At 51.9% G+C, this 20,351-nt stretch overlaps 1 protein-coding gene across 7 annotated transcripts in view; it reads left to right on the top strand.

Annotated features, from left to right (window-relative positions):
* The window catches only part of OSBPL10 (oxysterol binding protein like 10), a 296,379-nt gene extending 276,332 nt beyond the window's left edge, over positions 1-20,047 (top strand). For all 7 annotated transcript variants that reach the window (XM_089331213.1, XM_008266099.5, XM_002716244.6 and 4 more), the window contains 4 exons: positions 11,222-11,408; positions 12,780-12,962; positions 16,462-16,615; positions 18,789-20,047. In XM_089331213.1, the coding sequence (XP_089187339.1) occupies positions 11,222-11,408; positions 12,780-12,962; positions 16,462-16,615; positions 18,789-18,833 (569 nt within the window). In that variant the 3' untranslated portion in view covers positions 18,834-20,047. The remainder of the gene's footprint in view (positions 1-11,221; positions 11,409-12,779; positions 12,963-16,461; positions 16,616-18,788) is intronic.
* Positions 20,048-20,351: the final 304 nt, after the last annotated feature.

Genomic DNA, 20,351 nt, shown 5'->3' with positions numbered 1-20,351 from the left:
CGTGGGCCTTTTGGGGACACTTTACATCCAAACTAATATGCAAACTATAGTACTTAGAAGGCTACAATAACCTGCCCTTGATAAAGTCCTCAGTACCAGAGAGAAGACAATGACGCATTTCTGCAACTGTTACCCGTTACTTATCACGATTACTATTGGTGACATACATACATATATATGTGTGTGTGTGTGTATATATATGTGTATATATCTTATAACTTTTTTTGACAGAGTTAGACAGTGAGAGAGAGACAGACAAAGGTCTTCCTTTTCCATTGGTTCACCCCCCAAATGGCCACTATGGCTGGCGCACCGTGCTGATCCGAAGCCAGGAGCCAGGTGCTTCTCCTGGTCTCCCATGCAGGTGCAGGACCCAAGCACTTGGGCCATCCTCCACTGCACTCCCTGGCCACAGCAGAGAGCTGGCCTGGAAGAGGGGCAACCGGGACAGAACCCAGCGCCCCAACCGGGACTAGAACCCGGGGTGCTGGTGCCGCAGGTGGAGGATTAGCCTAGTGAGCTGTGGTGCCGGCCCAGCTTTTTTATTTTTTAAGTAATACAAATTTCATAAGTACAACTTTAGGAATATAGTTAATTTTCCCACCATACCCGCCCTCCCACCCACACTCCCACCCCGCCGCTTCCTAGCTCTCCCCTTCCCAGTGCCATTCTCCATTAAGATTCATTTTCAATTAACTTCCTACACAGAAGACCAACTCTATACTAAGTAAAGGTTTCAACAATTTGCACACACACACACAACTAAGTATCATAGTTAACTCTTACAATACAACTCATTGAGGACAGAAGTCCTGCATGGGACATAAGTAGATAGTGACTCCTGTTGTTAATTAACAATTAACACTGTTATGTATGAGGTTAGTGACCACCCGAGACTCTTGGCATAAGCTGCCTAGGGTATGGAAGCCTTTTGAATCCACAAACTCTGTCAGTATGTAGACAAGGCCATAAGCAAAGTGGAAGTTCTCTCCTCCCTTTAGAGAAAAGTACCTCCTCCTCTGATGGCCACTCCTTCTGTTGGGGTCTCACTCACAGAGATCCTTCATGTAGAATATTTTTTGCCACATTGTCTTGGCTTCCATACCTGAAATGCTCTCATGGTTTTTTTTTTTTTTTTAAAGATTTATTTATCTGAAAGATAGTTACACAGAGAAGGAGAGGCAGAGAGAGAAAGAGGTCTTCCATCCACTGGTTCACTCCCCAGTTGGCCACAAAAGCTGGAGCTGTGCTGATCCAAAGCCAGGAGCTTCTTCCAGGTCTCCCATGCGGGTGCAGAGGCCCAAGGACTTGGGCCATCTTCTACTGTTTTCCCAGGCCATAGCAGAGAGCTGGATCGGAACTGGAGCAGCCGGGACTCGAACCGGTGCCCATATGGGATGCTGGCACTGCAGGCGGCGGTTTTACCTGCTACACCATAGCGCCAGCCCTGCAATTGTCATTCTTTGAGTCTGCTCTGTGGACTGCTTCCCATGTTGGAACATTCTCTCCTTTTTAATTCTATTATAATCACTCGACACTTGATCCTATTTATATGGTCACTTTAACACTTAATCCTATCTAAATGTTCACTTTAACACTTAATATGATCACTTTAACATGATGACATTTTTATCACTCAGCTTAATGGGATTTGGGGTTGATGACAAGTTGTTAAACTATATCCTTGTAAGTTAGTCCTTAGGAATGTATGCAGAACTATACAGCTTTACAGTTACAAACTTCCTCCTCCCTCTTTTTTTTTTTTTTTTTTTGACAGGTAGAGTTAGACAGTGAGAGAGACAGAGAAGGGTCTTCCTTCCGTTGGTTCACCCCCCAAATGGCTGCTACGGCCGGTGGGCTGCGCTGATCTGAAGCCAGGAGCCAGGAGCTTCTCCTGGTCTCCCATGCGGGTGCAGGGCCCAAGCACTTGGGCCATCCTCCACTGCACTCCTGGGCCACAGCAGAGAGCTGGCCTGGAAGAGGGGCAACCGGGACAGAATCCGGCACCCCGACTGGGACTAGAACCCCGGGGTGCCGGTGCTGCAGGCGGAAGATTAGCCTAGTGAGCCGCGGCACCAGCCTCCTCAATTGGCTTTATACACACGTGATTAACTCTGTTAAGCAATGAGTTCAACAAATACTATGAAGAGAAAAAAAATGGAAAACTAAAAAAAAAAAAAACACCCCATAACTATTTCTCAACAGTCAAGACAAGGGCAGCTCAGGTCAACCCCTTCACTTCTACAGATTGGATTTAGGTGCTCGGTTAGTTATCACAGATCAGGGAGAACGTATGGTATTTGTCCCTTTGGGACTGACTGATTTCACTAAGTATGAGGTTTTCCAGATTCATCCATTGAATTGCAAATGAACAGATTTATTTTTTTTTTTACTGCTGTGTAGTATTCTATAGTATATATATATATCCCATAATTTTTTTATCCAGTCTTTGGTTGATGGGCATTTGGTTGGTTCCATGTCTTAGCTATTGTGAATCGAGCTACAATAAACATGTGGCACAGCGGGTTAAAGGCCTGGCCTGAAGCTCCGACATCCCATATGGGTGCCCTTTCAAGTCCTGGATGCTCCTCTTTTGATCCAGCTCTCTGCTATGGCCTGGGAAAGCAGCAGAAGATGGCCCAAGTCCTTGGGTCCCTGCACCCATGTGGGAGACCCGGAAGAAGCTCCTGGCTTCAGATCGGCACAGCTCTGGCTGTTGCAGCCATCTGGGCAGTGAACCAGCGGATGGAAGACTTCTCTCTCTCTCTGTCTCTACTTCTATCTGTAACTCTGTCTTGCAAATAAATAAATCTTAAAAGTAATCATGAGGGTGAAGATAACTCTTCTATTTACTGATTTCACTTCCCTTGGGTAAATCTCCAGGGGTGGGTGGCTGGATCATATGCTAGGTCTGTATTCAGATTTCTGAGGTACCGCCATACTGTCCTCCAAAGTGGCTTTACCAGTCTACCTGTCCCCCACGGCCTCGCCAGCATTTGTTGTTTATTGATTTCTGTATGAGAGCCATTCTAACTGGGGTGAGGGGGAGCCTCAAGGTTTTGATTTGCATTTCCCTGATGGCTAGTGATCCTGGGCATTTTCTCATGTGTCTGTTGGCCATTTGGATTTCCTTTTTTGAAAAATGTCTGTTTAAGTCCTTTGCCCATCTCAACTGAATTTGTTTTGTTGTTGTGGAGTTTCTTGTTCTTTGTATATTCTGGTTGTTTCTCCTTTATCAGTTGCATTGTTTGCAAATAATTTCTCCCATTCTGTTGGTTGCCTCTTCACTTTCCTGACGGCTTCTTCTGCAGTGCAGAGACTTCTCAGTTTGATGTAATACCACTTGTTAATTTTGGCTTTGGCTGCTGTGCCTCTGGGGTCTTCTCCAAGAACTCTTTGCCTGAGCCAATGTCTTGCAGGGTTTCCTCAATGTTCTCTCATAATGCGATGGTGTTGTGTCATGGATTTAGGCCTTTAATCCATTTTGAGTGGATTTTTTGTGTAGGGTGTAAGGTAAGGCTCTTGCTTCATGCTTCTGCACGTGGAAATCCAGTTTTCCCAGCATCATTTGTTGAAGAGACTGTCCTTGCTCCAGGGATTGGTTTTAGCTCCTTGGTCAAATATATGTTGGTTGTAGATGCTTGGATTGATTTCTGGTGATTCTGTTCTGTTCCATTGATCTATCCATTTGCTTTTTTGTGGCAGTACAGGCTGTTTTGATTATAACTGCCTTGTAGTATGTCTTGAAGTCTGGTATTATGATGCCTCAGGTTTGATTCATTTTATAAGGTTGCTTTATCTATCTGAGGTCTCCTGTGTTTCCATATGAATTTCAGCATCATTATTTCTGTGACGAACATCTTTGGTATTTTGGTTGGTATCACATTGAATCTGTAAATTGCTTTCAGAAGAATGGACATTTTGATGATATTGATTCTTCCAATCCATGAACATGGAAGATTTTTCAATTTTTTTGTGCCCTATTCTATTTCTTTCTTTAATGCTTTATAATTCTCATTGTAGAGATCTTTGACATCCTTGGTTAACTTTATGCCAAGGTATTTTATTTTATTTTTTTTAGGTATTGTGAATGGGATTGATCTTAGAAATTCTTTCTCAGCCATGGCATTGTCTGTGTATACAAAGGCTGTTATTTTTGTGTATTGATTTTGTATTCTGCTACTTTACCAACGTCGTCTATGAGTTCCAGTAGTCACTTGGTGGAGTCTTTTGGATCCCCTGTATATAGCATCCTGTCATCTGCAAGTAGGGATAGTTTGACTTCCTCCTTCCCAATAGGTATCCCTTTGATTTTTCTTGCCTAATGGCTGTGGTTAAAACTTCCAGAACTATACTGAATAGCAATGGCAAGAGTGGGTATCTTTGTCTGGTACTGGATCTCGGTGGGAATGCTTCCAGCTTTTCCCCATTCAATAGGGCTTTGGCCATGAGTTTGTCATAGACTGCCTTGATAGTATTGAGGAATGTTCCTTCCATACCCAGTTTGCTTAGAGTTTTCTTCATGAAAGTGTGTTGTATTGTATCAAATACTTTCTCTGCATCTATTGAGACAATCATTTGCTTTTTATTCTTTAGTTTGTTAATGTGGTGTATCACATGATTGACTTGTGAATGTTGAACCATTCCTGTATACCAGGGGTAAACACCACTTGGTCTGGGTGGATGATCTTTCTGATGTGTTGTTGGATTCCATTGGCTAGAATTTTGAGGATTTTTGCATCTATGTTCATCAGAGAAATTGGTCTGTAATTCTCTTTCTCTGTTGCGTCTTTTTGAGGTTTAGAAATTAAGGTGATGCTGGCTTCATAGAAAGAATTCGGGAGGATCCCCTCCCTTTAAATTGTCTTGAATAATTTAGGAAGTGGAGTTAGTTGTTCTTTAAATGTTTGGTAGAATTCAGTGAAGCCATCTGGTCTGGGCTTTTCTTTGTTGGGAGTGCCTTTATTACTGATTCAATTCCATCTTGGTTATGGGTCTGTTTAGGTTTTCTGTGTCTTCATGGTTCAATTTAGGCAGGTTGTATGTGTCCAGGGACTTATTCATTTCTCCTAGGTTTCCCAGTTTGTTGGCCAACAGCTCTTTGTAGTACTAATTTCTGATGATTCTTTTTATTTTGGTGGTGTCTGTTGTTACGTTTCCTTTTTCACCTCTAATTTTATTGATTTGGGTCTTCTCCTTTTTTTTTTTTTTGGTTAGTTGGGCCAATGGTGTGTCAATTTTATTTTTTCAAAAACAGCTCTTTGTTTTACTGATCTTTTGTATTTTTTATTTTCCATTCAATTTTGCTGACTTCCAGCTTCATTCCATTGTGGTCTGAGAAGATGCATGGTGTGGTTTAGATTTTTTTGAATTTGCTGAGACTTGCCTTATGACCTAGCACGTGGCCGATCCTAGAGAAAGATTTGTGCACTGCTGGTAAGAATGTGTATTCTGCAACTGTAGGATGGGAAGTTCTGTACATATCTGTTAGGTCCATTCTGTCTATAGTGTCGACTAAATCTGCTGATTCCTTGCTGATTTTCTGTCTGGTTGATCTGTGCATTGCTGAAAGTGGGGCATTGACATCCCCCATTACTATTGTATTTGAGTCTATGTCTCCTTTTAGATCTCTCAGTATTTCTTTCGAATACCCAGGTACCTGTAATTAGATGCATATACGTTTGTAATAGTTACATCTTCCTGTTGAATTGATGTCTTAATCATTCCATAGTGCCTTCTTTGTCTCTTAACAGTTTGTGTGTTAAAGTCTATTTTGTCCGATACTAGGATGGCCACACCAGCTCTGTTCTGGTTTCTTTTTTCTGTCCTTGCACTTTTCAGTCTGTGTGCTTCTTCACTGATGAGATGTGTTTCTTGTAGGCAGCAAATAGATGGCTTTTTTTTTTTTTTGACAGGCAGAGTGTACAGTGAGAGAGAGAGACAGAGAGAAAGGTCTTCCTTTGCCGTTGGTTCACCCTCCAATGGCCGCCATGGCTGGCGCACTGCGGCTGGCACACCACGCTGATCCGAAGCCAGGAGTCAGGTGCTTCTCCTGGTCTCCCATGGGGTGCAGGGCCCAAGCACTTGGGCCATCCTCCACTGTACTCCCGGGCCACAGCAGAGAGCTGGCCTGGAAGAGGGGCAACCGGGACAGAATCCGGCGCCCCGACCGGGACTAGAACCCGGTGTGCCGGTGCCGCTAGGTGGAGGATTAGCCTAGTGAGCTGCGGCCCCGGCGATGGCTTTGTTTTTTAATCCATTCAGCCAATCTGTGTCTTTTAACTGGGGAGTTGAGGCCATTTACACTTAAGGTGACTATTGATAAGCAATGGCTTTGCCCTGCCATTTCTCCAAATATATTTCTATTTTTTACTTTGAATTTCTTTTGAACTTTTACTGGAACATTTCCTTCCTTTACCTCCTTTTGTAGTGATGACTGTGTTTCTGTGTTTCTGTGTGCAACACATCCTTAAGCATCTTCTATAGGGCCAGAAGGGTGGTGACAAATTCTTCTTTATTTGGCATTTGTGATGCTTTTATCTTTGTACTCTGCCTCTGTAGATAGGTGGAATGCCTGCCTTTAGTGAATATCTAGAGATGTGTGGTAGGTGTGGCCAGGGAGCTCTGTTCAGTGCTCCAGGCTGAAGGGCGTGTCTGTGGTGACACACCCAGGTTTGGTATGGTAAATCTCTTTTTTGTGTTTTATCAGAAAGGAGATTTATTATGATCAGCTGAGTTTTTCTTCTCTAAGGAGACCAATGCCTGCGTGCTAGCCCCAGTGAGTGTAATATTTGTCTGCTCTGTCCCAAGAACCCCACAAAGGATCTGTGCAGTCATCAGTGTAAGTTCAGATTCCCGGGCCGTGTCCCGCACCAGGTAACCAGGGTGCCCTGAGAGTGTGGAGTGCCCCACAGTGGCTGCCCAGTGTCCCAGCCACACAGGGAGTCCTCCCACACAGCCTCAGTGTTTTCACAGTCCCAGCACACAAGCCTCCCACAGTCATGAGCACCCATCCCCCTGTTAGTTCTCCCCATGAGTCAGGAGTCTCCACTAGGTGCAGACATGAGCTGGTGCAGCTGTTACATTGTCCAAAATGGCACCCACTGTATCAACTTGTTACAGGACAGCATTGTAAGGTGATCAGGCAGAGAGAAATGTGCCCCTCCTTTTTTTTTCCTCCCCTCTAGTTGGTAGGTATACTGTACCCCACAGGGCTCCTCCTGCAGCTGTATTGCTAGCAGCTTGGGCTGCTGTGGTCTGCTCTCACCTCACCCCCCACGCTGGTGTGTAGGCTCTTGTCTGCTGGGTCCTGAGCTGTGGGTGTCCACGCCCTCCACGTAGGTCCACTGTGTCCCTCTAATTTGCATGGAGTTCGCTCTGCCATTTTCTCTCTAACTCTTCCCTGAGACTGCACTCTCTCCACTTTTTTTAAGCTATCCTCTCCTAGACCAGAGCAGTAAGCTCCTTCCCTTCTCCACCATCTGGGAACCTCCTCCGACAAAGTCCTTTTTTGAAGAAAATATCCTTTGATTTATTTTCATCTTTTATTTGAAAGACAGAGAATGGAAAGAGAGCTGCTATCGGCTGCTTCTCTCCTCCAGTGCCTAGAACAGCCAGGGCTGGGCCAGCCGGAGCCAGGAGCCAGGAATAGCATCTGGGTCTCCCACCCATGTGGGTGGCAAGGAACCAAGTACTTGAGCCCTGACCTGCCGCCTTCCTGGAAGCTGGATCGGAGGTGGAATCAGGACTAGACCTGGGCACCCACATGCCCGTCCCACCCGAGGAGGTCCTTTGAGCCCCACTGCCCCCACTCAGTCCCGGACATCAGCCGTTGGCAGTCATGGGGTGTCTGCGTCTGGGTGCTGGAGGCCTCCGGTGGCCAGGGCCTTAGCTCCCTCGCTCCCTGCAGGCAGTGGATGGGGTCCACAGCAGTTCACTCACTGGGCACGCACCAGGCATGCTCTGTGCCGGGGCTCGGAAGCTGCCTCCCAGCCTCCCGGGGCCTGCAGGTGGAGCTGTCTCTGAGCAGAACTGGGGTTTGCTGCCCTGCCTTTTCTCTGCTTGCTGGAAAATTCTACGCAGAGCTCCTCTGTCCAGTGCAGAGTACAGACAGAAGCTTCTCCAGAGAGACTCTGGAGGGCCCTGCTGGACATCAGTGTGGGCCCTGGAATGCCCGGTCTTGTTGTCAGAACCCCCGGTGTTGACGCAGAAGGGTCTAGTGCCTGTACCGAAGCTCCTTTTGAGTGGGTGTGGGTGCGTGAGGGTGAGAGCCGCTCACGGGCAGGGAGTGGGCGAGAAGGGCACCGTCAAATCAGCAGTCCCCTTTATGGGGTGGGGGGGTGGGGTGGCCTCACTGAATATGTGAACAGGGAGCAGCTTGGGCGGGGTTTAGTGTACGTGAGGTTTCCTGGGAGCTTTGCAGCATCCGCATATGGAGCCCACCATGGTGTTCTCCTTCCAGGTCCCGGAAGAGATGCAGGTGCATCATGGGAAAGTGGGCTTGCTAGATTGGCACGCCGGGCAGTGGAGTTACAGTCCAGGGCAGAAATAATGAGAAAAATCTTGTAGCTCATTTCCCCGACTGCCTGCCTATTCTGGGGCCCGCATCACACAGGGCTTATCTCTTAAGTTGTTGCTCTCGGCTGCGGTCTGTCTGACCATGACACCATTGCACGGTGCTTCACTGTACCCCCAGCTCGCTCAGCTGAGCCCCACAGACCTCCACCGAGGCACTGCTCACTCGGTCTTCAGCTTATGCCCAGGGAAAGCGGAGGGCTCTGCCAATCCCCTTGCAGTCCCCACTGGGGAAAGCTGAGGCCCTTGCCACCATGGCCCCAAAACACCAGGATCAACACCCAGCCGGTGGCAGAGCCTGTGACTCGTGTGGGGGGAAGGGCAGTTAGTCCTGGCGAGAGGAGTGACAGACTGCTCAGGGCTGCGGCCTCTGCAGGTGACAGGGTGGCCCTGTATGGTTCTTTGTCTTTTTTTTTTTTTTTTAAGATTTTATTTATTTGAAAGGCAGAGTTACAGAGAGAGAGAGAGAGAGAGAGAGAGAGATTGGCCTTCCATCCACTGGTTCACTCCCCAAGTGACTGCAATGGCCAGTCTGGGCCAGGCAAAGCCGGAAGTCAGGACCTCCGTCCAGGTCTCCCATGCGAGCACTTGGGCCACCTTCAGCCGTCTCCCCAGGTACATTGGCAGGACGCTGGATGGGGAATGGAGCAGCAGAGACTCGTATGGGATGCCGGCACCACGGGTGGCAGCTTAACCCACCGTGTCACAAGGCCACCTTTGCAGGAGGACTGTATCCAGAGAGGCCCTCGTGCAGCACTGTGTTCCTCGGCTGAATCGGGCGCGGGACCGTCTCGCAGGTGTCAGCCCTGCAGCCCTGGCACTCGGCCTCTGTGGACTGGTAGTTACATTTGCTGGGCTTCCAACGGGATCCTCCCAGCTTGAGGGTCTTCATCTGTGATTCCATTTGTGTGTAAGTCTGATTTTAATACGGTCTTTTAGTCATGTTAAGGCTGAATTTTTTTTTTTTTTTGGACAGGCAGAGTGGACAGTGAGAGAGACAGAGAGAAAGGTCTTCCTTTTGCCGTTGGTTCACCCTCCAATGGCCGCCGCGGCTGGTGCGCTGCGGCCGGTGCACCGCGCTGATCCAAAGGCAGGAGCCAGGTGCTTCTCCTGGTCTCCCATGGGGTGCAGGGCCCAAGCACTTGGGCCATCCTCCACTGCACTCCCTGGCCACAGCAGAGAGCTGGCCTGGAAGAGGGGCAACCGGGACAGAATCCGGCGCCCCGACCGGGACTAGAACCCGCTAGCCGGCGCCGCTAGGTGGAGGATTAGCCTAGTGAGCCACAGCGCCAGCCAACAGCTTCAGTTTTCTTAGATCTCATTTCCATGTTACTAATTTACGTGCTGGGGCAGGCATTGGCACAGCAGTGAGGTCTCTGACTGGCACACCCACGTTCCATGTTGGGGTGCCTGGTTTGCCTCCTGGCTCCTCTGCTTCTGATCGGTTTCCTGCAAATGGCCACACTGAGGAGCAGCAGGTGATGGCTAAGTACTTGGCCCCTGCCACCACGTGGGAGACCTGGATGGAATTCTTGGCTGGTGACGTTGGCCTGGCCAGCCCTGGCTGTTGTGGGCATTAGGGGAGTGAACCAACAGATGGAAGATTCTTTCTCTCTGGGAAGCCTGCCAGCCAGAACCTGCTGACCGGTGGGATCTGCTGACCGCAGTCTCCTGCCTGTCTAGCAGAACCCTCAGGGCGGGCGAGGTTGCCAGCTACCTTGCTCTGGTCACCTGTGTGAGGACGGAGGGCAGAACTGCCCGTCCTGAGGCTCACAGCCCTCGATCATGGTGAGGCCCGGGATGACTGGAGCAGAGCTGTGTGGGTGTTCTCTGAGCAGGTGCCTTCTCAGGGAGCTGTGGAACCGGTTCTCTGCATACCAACCAGACAGCAGCCCCGCGAGGTTCTGCATTCAGGGTAGCCAAGTCAGTCTTTGAGCACGGGGTGACAACGGTGACTGTTTCCTCTAGAAAAACAGGCACGCGTGTCCGATTCTGCATTGTTTCGGGAAGGTTAAGATCCCGCCCAGCCTGACCTCTGGGTCCGAGATGGAGGCAGCCGTGATCCGGGGGCCGGTGGTTGGAGAGAGCCCCCTCCTGTTCTGGGCAGGTGTCTCTCGGGGGTTCTGACAGCAGGTGTACAGCCTGCCCTGTCTGACGCCACGGGGACCATGGAACTGGCTTTGCAGGGGTCTGTCTGCCTCCCCATAGGCGGGTCTTCCTAATCACCAGGCTCTTTCCCACTGCAGGGCCTTCGCGTATGCCCTCTGTGCTGCCTGGCATACTCTCGCTTCTCCTCTTCCGCGTCTCGGCTCTTTGCTAGCTCAAGTCCTCTTTCCTCGGGGAGACTTCCCCTTCCAGGCCTTGGGCACGCCTCCCTCCCACCTGTAGCACAGTGACAATCGGCTGTTCATTTGGAGACTAATTCAAGTCCACCTTTTTGGTCTGCTCCCTGGGGGCAGAAGATGGCTCTGCCCCCTTCCTGTTCCCCAGGTGTGTTCCAGGTTCCTCCCACGGCGCCTGGCACCCAGCAGAGCACGGCTGGCCCCGCGGCTGCCCGCTGCAGGGCAGGAGTTGTGGCGCTCTGGCGGGTGGCCGTCACGTCTCGTGCTCCTGGGTCTGTGTCTCACTCCCTCCTCTCTCCCCCGAGGCGTGCTGCGGCTGCTGGAGCACGGCGAGGAGTACGTGTTCACCCTGCCGAGTGCCTACGCCCGGTCCATCCTCACCATTCCCTGGGTGGAGCTGGGAGGAAAAGTCAGCATCAGCTGTGCCAAGACCGGGTACTCGGCGACAGTGATCTTCCACACGAAGCCGTTCTACGGGGGCAAGGTCCACAGGTAGGAGATGGCCCCCAGCCCCTGGCTCCGTCTCGTCCGGGGCCCTGGGTTTCCTTGCTGCGATAGAAAGCTGGCTTCCAGCAATAGGATAAGTTGCAAACTGAGATACAGAGACACGGTCTTTTCCCTACTTGGGACCACGTCTATGAAATAGGAGAAGTTTGCTGTGTAGAGGAGCACCAAGTATTTCAGTGGCTCCAGCTGTTTAAGCAAACGAGCCCCCCATCAGAGCAGATCTGCTGGGAAGGCGAGCTGCCACCTTGGGCTGTTCTCCTGGAAAGCATTGCCCCACAAGGCCGTCAGATTGCGGCCCTGGCTCGCGCAGGTGGCTGGAGGCAGCACTGGCTACGAGAGCGGATGGTGTGTATTTCTCCCCAGCTCCATGCCCAGGGATGCCACCCGTGTTGGTGTGGCATCAGCCACAGAGGTGGGCAGATGTTAAAGTTAGGATCTCCCCCTTCGCCAGAGACAGCCATTCCACAGTGGTTCCTAGCACACCGCTACCACGTACCCTTTGGTTGTGTGTACCCCTCACACCTGCCGCCGCACCTCGGAACTGTGACCCTCTCCAGGCCCAGGGAGAAAGCTTCCAGGCCTTTCTGGAAAACTCTTTATTCAGCCTGAGCTGGGCCTTGAGACAAAGCAGGGCCCTGCTTGTGCAGACAGGGTCCAGGTGGAGAGGGAGTGGGGAGACCTGGGGTTCCCAAACACCAAGCAAGCGAGAGGCCACGGATCTCCACAAGGCCCTTTCAGAGCGAGGGTGGAGGGCGGCCCTCCGAGCTGCCACGGTGAGAGGGAGGGTGCTGGTGAGACCAGGGGTCTTGGTTCTGCTCTGGCTTCATTGAGGGGAGGCGTGGCTGCCGGGCTGAGCCGGCAGAGAGCAGCCGAGGTGAACCCACACGCAGAACTGGCCTCGGGGAAGGACTGGGCGGCTCTCCTCCCACGCTGGGTACAGTTAAGCTGTAGCGCTGTTAGATGCCGTCGTGGGGAAGAGAGAGTGTGTCCTGTTTTGTTTTCACTGAATCGCTCGATGTCCACACCAGCGATAACCTTTTCTATAACCACTGTGTGTGTATCAAAGCTAAGAAACAAACACTGCTGCTTACTATTAGCTCATCTACAAATTATTCAGATTTCCCCAACACCACCTTTTTTTTCTGTTCGAGGATGGTAGATACTATTTTAAGAGCTAGTCTTTGAATGAACTGCAAAAAAAAAAAAAAAAAAAAAAAAAACCAAAAAAAACCAAACCACCCAAAACCAAAAACCAGCCCCTTCTGCTGAGCCCACCCACACGGGAGCACCTGTGCGTGGGAGTGTGGCTTTTCATAGCTTGCAAAGCGTGTTCACGTAGCTCGCTCCTTGCTTCAGGGTCACGGCAGAAGTGAAGCACAACCCGACCAACACCATTGTCTGTAAAGCCCACGGGGAATGGAACGGCTCCCTGGAGTTCACCTACAGCAACGGAGAAACCAGAGTCATCGACACGGCCACCTTGCCGGTGTACCCCAAGAGGATCCGGCCTCTCGAGAAGCAGGGGCCCATGGAGTCCAGGTGAGGCCCCACGGCCCCTCTCCGGCTGGGTGGGCGTAAAGCTGCACTTGAGAGAGACACGCAGGGGGCACGGCTGAAAGCTCAGCCAATGGAGATGGCAGCGGGTCATGGTCCTCTGGCAGCTTTAGGGCTTTCTGCCGTGTGTCACTACGGTGTCAGTTGCTTCAACTTCAGTTAAGTCATTCTGTATTTATGGGGTGGGGTGTGAAGATAGTCTACAGAAGCCTTTTAGTTAAAAAAATTGTTTATTTGAAATGCAGTGTGATAGAGAAATGAGATAGAGATCTTGCACCTGCTGGTTCACTCCCTACTTGGCTACAACAGTCAGGGCTGGGCGAGGCCAAAGCCAGGAGCCAGGAACTCCATCAGGTCTACCACATGGATGGCAGGGGCCCAAGCACTTGAGTAGATGATGGCTACTGCTTTCCCGGGTGCATTAGCAGGGAGCTGGATTGGAAGTGGAGCAGCTGGGGCTTGAACTGGGCTGTGCTATGGGATGCGGGCTTCACAAATGGTGGCTCAATTCACTGTGCCACAACACCTGCCCTGCAGTGAATTTTTAAGCTATCCTGAAAACACTTGTCAACTCAACTGATACGTTGCTGACTGCAAAGTTAAGTGCAGAGAATTGCTGGTCATCACAGAACTCTGCAGCCATGCCCTGAGATTCTGTTTTTCTTCTTACCAGATTGCCAGCACCTGATCTTTTAATAATGATGGCAAAGAAGTGGGGAAGTGGCCAGTCTGTACCCTGCGCTTCCAGCCACAGTGTGTGCATGGATCGGTAGCTTTAAACTCGTGAATTCTGCTATATCTTGTATTCTGCTTCCGGGACTCTAGGGGAGAATTCTGAGATTCAGAACAGATTGAAAGAAAACTTAAAAAAAAAAAAAAAAAACAATAGAAGAAAGAGAAGCCACCTGTGTTTGAAATAGTTAAATGATGGAGTATTACTCTATTACTATAGCCACTCTGTGGGATAAATATAATACAGCCACTTAAAATGATACTTACGCAGGTACAAGCAGGATCTTCTGGGTATATGCCATTTTAATTTTAAATCTAGGATATTAGCAAAGTATAGTCCATGGGTCCATTTCAGTCTGTGGCTGATTTTGTAAATAAAGTTTTTTTTAAAGATTTATTTATTTGAAAGTCAGAGTTACACAGAGAGGAGAGGCAGAGAGAGAGAATGCACGCACATGAGGGAGAAATCTTCCATCCGCTGGTCCACCCCCCAAGTAGCCGCTACGGCCGGCGCTGTGCCGATCTGAAGCCAGGAGCCAGGAGCTTCTTCTGGGTCTCCCACGCAGGTGCAGGGGCCCAAGGACTTGGGCCATCCTCTACTGCTTTCCCAGGCCATAGCAGAGAGCTGGATGGGAAGTGGAGCAGCCGGGACTTGAACCGGCGCCCATGTGGGATGCCGGCACCGCAGACGGCGGCTTTACCTGCTATGGCACAGCACTGGCCCCAAGCCAGGAAGTTTAAGAGCCAGCATTGTCTTGGATTCTGGTGAGGGCCTTGTGCTGCTTCCACACATGGCAGAAAGTGGACGTGCAGTGGGGCGCCCCTGCTTTGTCACAGCCTGCTCCAGCCGTTCGCCCCCTCCCTTGAGGATGTCTGGCAAGAGGGGGCTCCACCCCACGACTCAGACACCTCCCACCAGGCCCCAGCTCCCCATGCTGCTGCTGCGCTGAGAAATTACGGTTCCCACACAGGCTGGCAGGGGAGCGCCTGCACCGAAGCCATCACTGGGCTAAGGTGAGATTACAGCCGGTCCTGGGGCGGGGTCGGCTGTGACTGGGGGAGCCTGTGGCCCGGAGGAAGGCGTGCTGGGGGAAGGCGTGTCATAGCAGGGCCGCGTGACATGCAGAGAGTCTACTAAGGCTGAACCTAACACAAGGAGCCCAAACCCTGGCTTTGTGGTAGGCTTAGTGCCCTCTTTCTTCAGATCTGTTGGTTCTGGTGTAGCAAAGGCACCCTTCCCTGTGTCCACCTGGACAGCACAGACTCATCAGTCATCGTTCCAGCCCAGCCTGGAGGGCAACAGGAGCAGAACAAGGCAGAGATACGGGTCCGCCTGCCTGCTCTGCCTCCCAGGGGGCGTTCCCCGAAGGAGGAGCCCTGGGGGCCCCCTCCTGGCCTGCCTGGTTGCTGGGAACGAACCTGATTGCCTGCTGGTTGTCCTCTCGGGCATATCGAGCCGAGTAGCTGCTCCACATCAGGACTTTCCCTGCGCCGCTCTCTGTCCAGTGATGTGGACTTTCCCTGAGCTATGGAGGAATGGAGCCCAAACCCTTGCTCCCTTTAGAAGTGCGGCAGCTGCCCCAAGGGCTCCTGTTCTCCCCAGCAGGTCTCCAGGGCCCTGTCTGCAAAGGCAGAGCTGGGAGGTGGGGTGGGCATCAGTGTGGCAGGTGTGTCCATGGGAGACCTGTTGTCTGTTCCCTCGTGGTGGTGCCTAGCCCTGGCCAGGCCCCCAGGCCCCAGTGAGCCCTCTTGGAAGGCGGCAGAGCCAAGTTATCCTCTCGTCTGGCCACGCCTGCAAAATGTGCTCTTTGAGCTTGGTCTGAGTGAGGTCCGGTCTAGACCAGGATCCTTCTCCCCTCACAGCTAAGAGGCTGGGCCGCCCTGCTGCAGCTCCTCCCCAACACTTTGCCTGGCTGACCCCTCCCCTGAGAGGGCTCCCCGGGCCTCCCTTTGCTTAGGTTGGGGACCCTGTGCCCGGCTGGGGGAAAACTTCATCCGTGGGCCGGTTCTGCTTCCACCACCCTCCTCTCCAGTCCTTGAGATTCTGTGTCCTCGAAACTTGGGCCTCTGTCTTGGGCTGGGACTTCTGTGTCTGTCCTCGTGCCCAGCCCCACTCCTTGCGTTTCCTGCCCTCACCTCCCTTCGCGGTGCTGGCCAGCCCCTCATCTGAGCTGTCAGGGCACAGCACAAAGGGCCTTATAGCTCGGTTCTAGAAGCTTCTCTTGTGAGACAGTGGGGGCCAGAGCCTTGCGTGCTCTGCATATCCTTAATGGCCGGATCATGGTGGGCCCTGGGGCAGGGCAGCCTGCAGGCACCCTTGCGTTTGTCACTCGCCCGAGGGGGCGCACGCGGCGCCTCCTCCAAGCCGGGCAGGGATTCTGGGATTCCTGCAGGCTGCCCTGCATGACGAACGAACGCACGCGGCGGGAAGCAGCTGTCTGTGCAGAGGCGGAGGGCGTGCGCACCCACTGGTCCCTGGCTGCCTGCTGGGGAAGCAGGTGTTGTTCACCGCTTACCTGCTTGGCGGTGTTGGGCCGGTCGCTTAAGGTCACATCGCAGATGACGGTAATACAGCATCTGTACGCTGACCACTCCCATTTCCAGATTGGTCCTCAAACGGATCCCAGGGTGCAGCTCCTGGTCCCGGAGAGCCGTCCCTGGAGAGGCCTCGCCTGGGTGCTGCTTCCCGGCTCTGGCTGCTCCCAGCCAGCCGGCCCCACCTGATGGGTGCCTCTCCTCCGTGTGTTCCCAGGAACCTCTGGCGGGAGGTGACCCGATACCTGCGGCTGGGGGACATCGATGCAGCCACGGAGCAGAAGCGGCGCCTGGAGGAGAAACAGCGGGTGGAGGAGCGGAAGAGAGAGAACCTGCGCGCGCCGTGGCGACCCAAGTATTTTATCCAGGAGGTAACCCTGTCCCCTGGCCCTGGGTCCCTGCTCTTGCGGGCGTGTCCGGGCGGGAGGGCAGATGGGTGTTCCTGCTAGCCAGGCAGCTGGATGAATGGGGACAGGCGGGCAGCGGAGGCCCTGGGGCGGGCTGGGGGCTGCAGCCCGGGGCCAGGCTGGCTGTAGGGTAGTTTTTCTGCTAATGTGTTCGCGATGATGTCTGGAGGCCTCACACTATCTCAAGGGCTGAACTGTGCAACTGACACTTCCCCTCTCTCCACCGACTGCCAGCCTGCAGGGAGGGAAGGGAAGGGTTGCAGGCCTGGGTACTGTTTTGGTTTTTAAAAGAAAGTTAGAAGCCGGCGCCGTGGCTCAATAGGCTAATCCTCCACCTTGCGGCGCCGGCACACCGGGTTCTAGTCCCGGTCGGGGCGCCGGATTCTGTCCCGGTTGCCCCTCTTCCAGGCCAGCTCTCTGCTATGGCCAGGGAGTGCAGTGGAGGATGGCCCAGGTGCTTGGGCCCTGCACCCCATGGGAGACCAGGAAAAGCACCTGGCTCCTGCCTCCTGCCAGGATCAGCGCGGTGCGCCGGCTGCAGCGGCGGCCATTGGAGGGTGAACCAGCGGCAAAAGGAAGACCTTTCTCTCTGTCTCTCTCTCTCTCACTGTCCACTCTGCCTGTCAAAAAAATAAAAAAAAAAAAAAAAGAAAGTTAGTCGTCATCCCGACGGCTGTATCGGTAGCACTGATTGGCCTGAAGTGCCTCAGAGCCCACCTCCACACCTGCCAGGGTGATTGACAGCTGCCGTGCTTGGCTTTGCCTTCCTCGGCAGGGTGGACACACCTGCATACGTCTTGTGCCTAACGTGCTGCTGCTGGCACCCAGGAAAGTGGCATGGCGAGGCAGAAATCACATCCACGTGGCCGCCCGCTGCACGCCTAGCTGAGGCCCTCGTGCTAGGGAGGAAGTTCATGGAGTAACTGGGAAGAAGAGTGGGCAGTTACGAGAGCGTGGGAGCCACAGTTTTTAGCCCAGGCCCTGAGGAGCCCCCAGCCAGAGGGGGGAAGGCAGGAGTCCACCTCTGAAGAGGGCGATGCTGCTCACCTCCCGGCGGCCATGGACTTGGCCGTCTCGTTCTTGAGGAGGAGTCAGAAGTCTGATACTTGCACAGTGTTCAGGGTGTTAAACACCCAGGAGCCGTCGAGGTGTGTCTGTGGGTCTGTCTTGTTCTGTGCAGACACAGGCTGTGGGGTGGATTCAGGCCACGTCGGGAGCAGCTGGAGGTGGACTCGGGCCAGGGGCGGGGAGCTGTCGCCACTCCTCCCCACAATCAGGAACCCAGGGCTGCGGACCGAGACTTCAAGGTTGCATTCTGGCTCGTACCGGAAGGCGGCTTGGGGACACTGTGGCTTTCCGGGTCATGGAGTTGGGGACCCAGGAGAGGAAACCCCTTGAAGCATCCTGCTCTGTGGTTCTGGTCTCTCTGAGACGGCTGATTTGCCTGGCTTCCAGGGACAGTTCCTCTCCATCCACTGGGTTTCCTTTAGAGCCACTGTGGAGGAGACTTGGGGACCTGTGCCCACCACTCACGGTCTGCCTTCCACCAGAGCCGTCACCGCGGGGATACGCCCTTCTAGTTGAGCACCACGCTGGATTTCCCAATCCAAGTCTCGGCTTTTTCTCACGTGGCGTTTGACAAGCAGTGGTGGTCATGTGTGCCGGTTTCCCGGTGACCGCTGCCTCCTGGAGCAAGGCTTTGGTGGGCCTTGCCCTGCGGGCAGGGGGCTGTCAGTGTCTGGGCGTATTTTGCGTGTGCAAACCCTCAGCTTTCCTCCCTGGCCACTCATCCAATCACCCTCTTGCCCTCGTCCATCTCAGAGTGCTTCGTTGTTCTTGTCGTTATTTTTGGTTTTTTGCCAAGCCGTCTTCCTTGATGTAAGCCCACAGAGCCTGCTTGAATTTTTGGTCATTTTGGGTCTTGGTTTCCTCCTGAAAGACCAAGAAAGGAAGATCCGCGGGGATGTCAGAAGCAACAGGCTGAGAAGGGGCAGCAGGAGCAGCAGCCTGGCCTGGGTGCTGGGGTGTCGGGGACAGGGCACCCCCCAGGCTGGCGGCCACCCTCGGCGTCCACTCCTGGGCCTCTGCACATCCCGCGGAGAGGGCTCCGTGTAATGTCTCCTTCCTCCTCCTACAGGGCGACGGCTGGGTGTACCTCAGTCCCCTCTGGAAGGCACACTGACCAGGAAGAGGTGCAGAGCTTTCTCAAACAGCCCTGTTTCGGGGAGGAATTAAAAGTGGTGCAGTATCACGGTTCCGTGGGCACTTGCTGAAAACTCTTGCTAGCATTCGAGAAATGGTAACGGAGGTTATCTACTGTGAAAACTGCACCGGCAGACTCCGCTGGGACATCGGATCTCAAGAGCCATCGGGGCATGTGTGTGGACATACTGTGTCCACACACACACACACACACACACACACACAGGATGATGCACCTGCTGAGTGCTATGACACATGTAAATACTGCACTCACCAGGGTTTAAGTGGGTCACCATAAGCTTTTTATCAATGAAGTTTGAATTTTTCTATTTTTCACTTTGCCAAAAACGTTTTGCACTTACCAAGTTGTTCTGGAGTGGCACAGTCCAGCTGATGTCCACGTGGTAGAAGGTGGCTCATTCCTGGTAAAAGGGTGAGAGGCGATCAAGTCAAAATTATTGTTGTGATTCTGACCTCTCTCTCTGCCTTAGCATCTTGTCTGTCCATTCTCAATCAGGACGGTTACTGCTGGAGGGGGGTGGCAGGAACTGTTCAGGGTTCGTACCTGAACCCCTTGGGAGCTGAGCCAGGCCCCACAACGTGTCTCTGGGACAGTGTCTCAAAGCACTGGTCATATATTTTTCAGAAGCTGTTCCATTTACAGAAAAACACAATCATAAGGAGACGTCACTACTTTCATGATGAAAAAAAGGGCTTTAGAAGTTAAATACACACAAGCACATACAGACACGCACAACCACCACCCCTAACTTATATGTAGTTTGGGGAACGACAAAATAACTTCCTGCAAATTTTGTTTCTAAGTGCATCTCTCTGGTTTGATCCAAACTCCACAAAAAAAAAAAAAAAAGCCACTGTGATGAGAACATACATAACATACATAAAACCTACATACATGTGCTCCATGGTTTCAGTTGAATTGTAGTCTGCAGTCTTGACTTTGAGATCAAAGACATGACCAAGATAAAAATCAAGGGGAAAAATGACTTGATTTTTGCTCAGTGCTTAATTTATTTTTTACTGTACCACTCCAATGATATTTATAAAATCCAATAGCATGAACGCTTCTCTGTAGTAATACTAATTTTGTGCCTTTTGTCTGATTTCTTAAGACCAATTGTTCACACTTTGTAGATATTAGACAAATATATTTCGATTAAATATTATACTTACCTGTGTGTCTGCATTGTGTTTTCTGGGATTCCAAAGTTCTCATAAATCGGTGGCTCTGAATAACTTGTTTTCTTGGGTAGATGTTTCCAGTTATTGATATGAATAGCAACCATGTCCATTTCAACACAGTTTCTTATTTAATGCCAACACATAGAAAAAATCCAACGGATAAGCATTATGTAGGGTGTGTTTGCAAGTGCGTATCTGAAAGGCAGGGAGAGAGATCGAGATCTTCCTTTCACCGGTTTGCTCCCCAAATGCCTGCCAGGACTGACTGGGCCAGGTGTGGCTTGGAGCCTGGAGC

The sequence above is a fragment of the Oryctolagus cuniculus genome, chromosome 4 (genome assembly GCF_051225735.1).
Source record: "Oryctolagus cuniculus isolate XC-2025 breed Fujian yellow rabbit chromosome 4, ASM5122573v1, whole genome shotgun sequence".
In the NCBI taxonomy this organism is placed as follows: Eukaryota; Metazoa; Chordata; class Mammalia; order Lagomorpha; family Leporidae; genus Oryctolagus; species Oryctolagus cuniculus.
The sequence above is the reverse complement of the archived record's forward strand: the minus strand, read 5'-3'. Positions and strand labels throughout refer to the sequence as shown.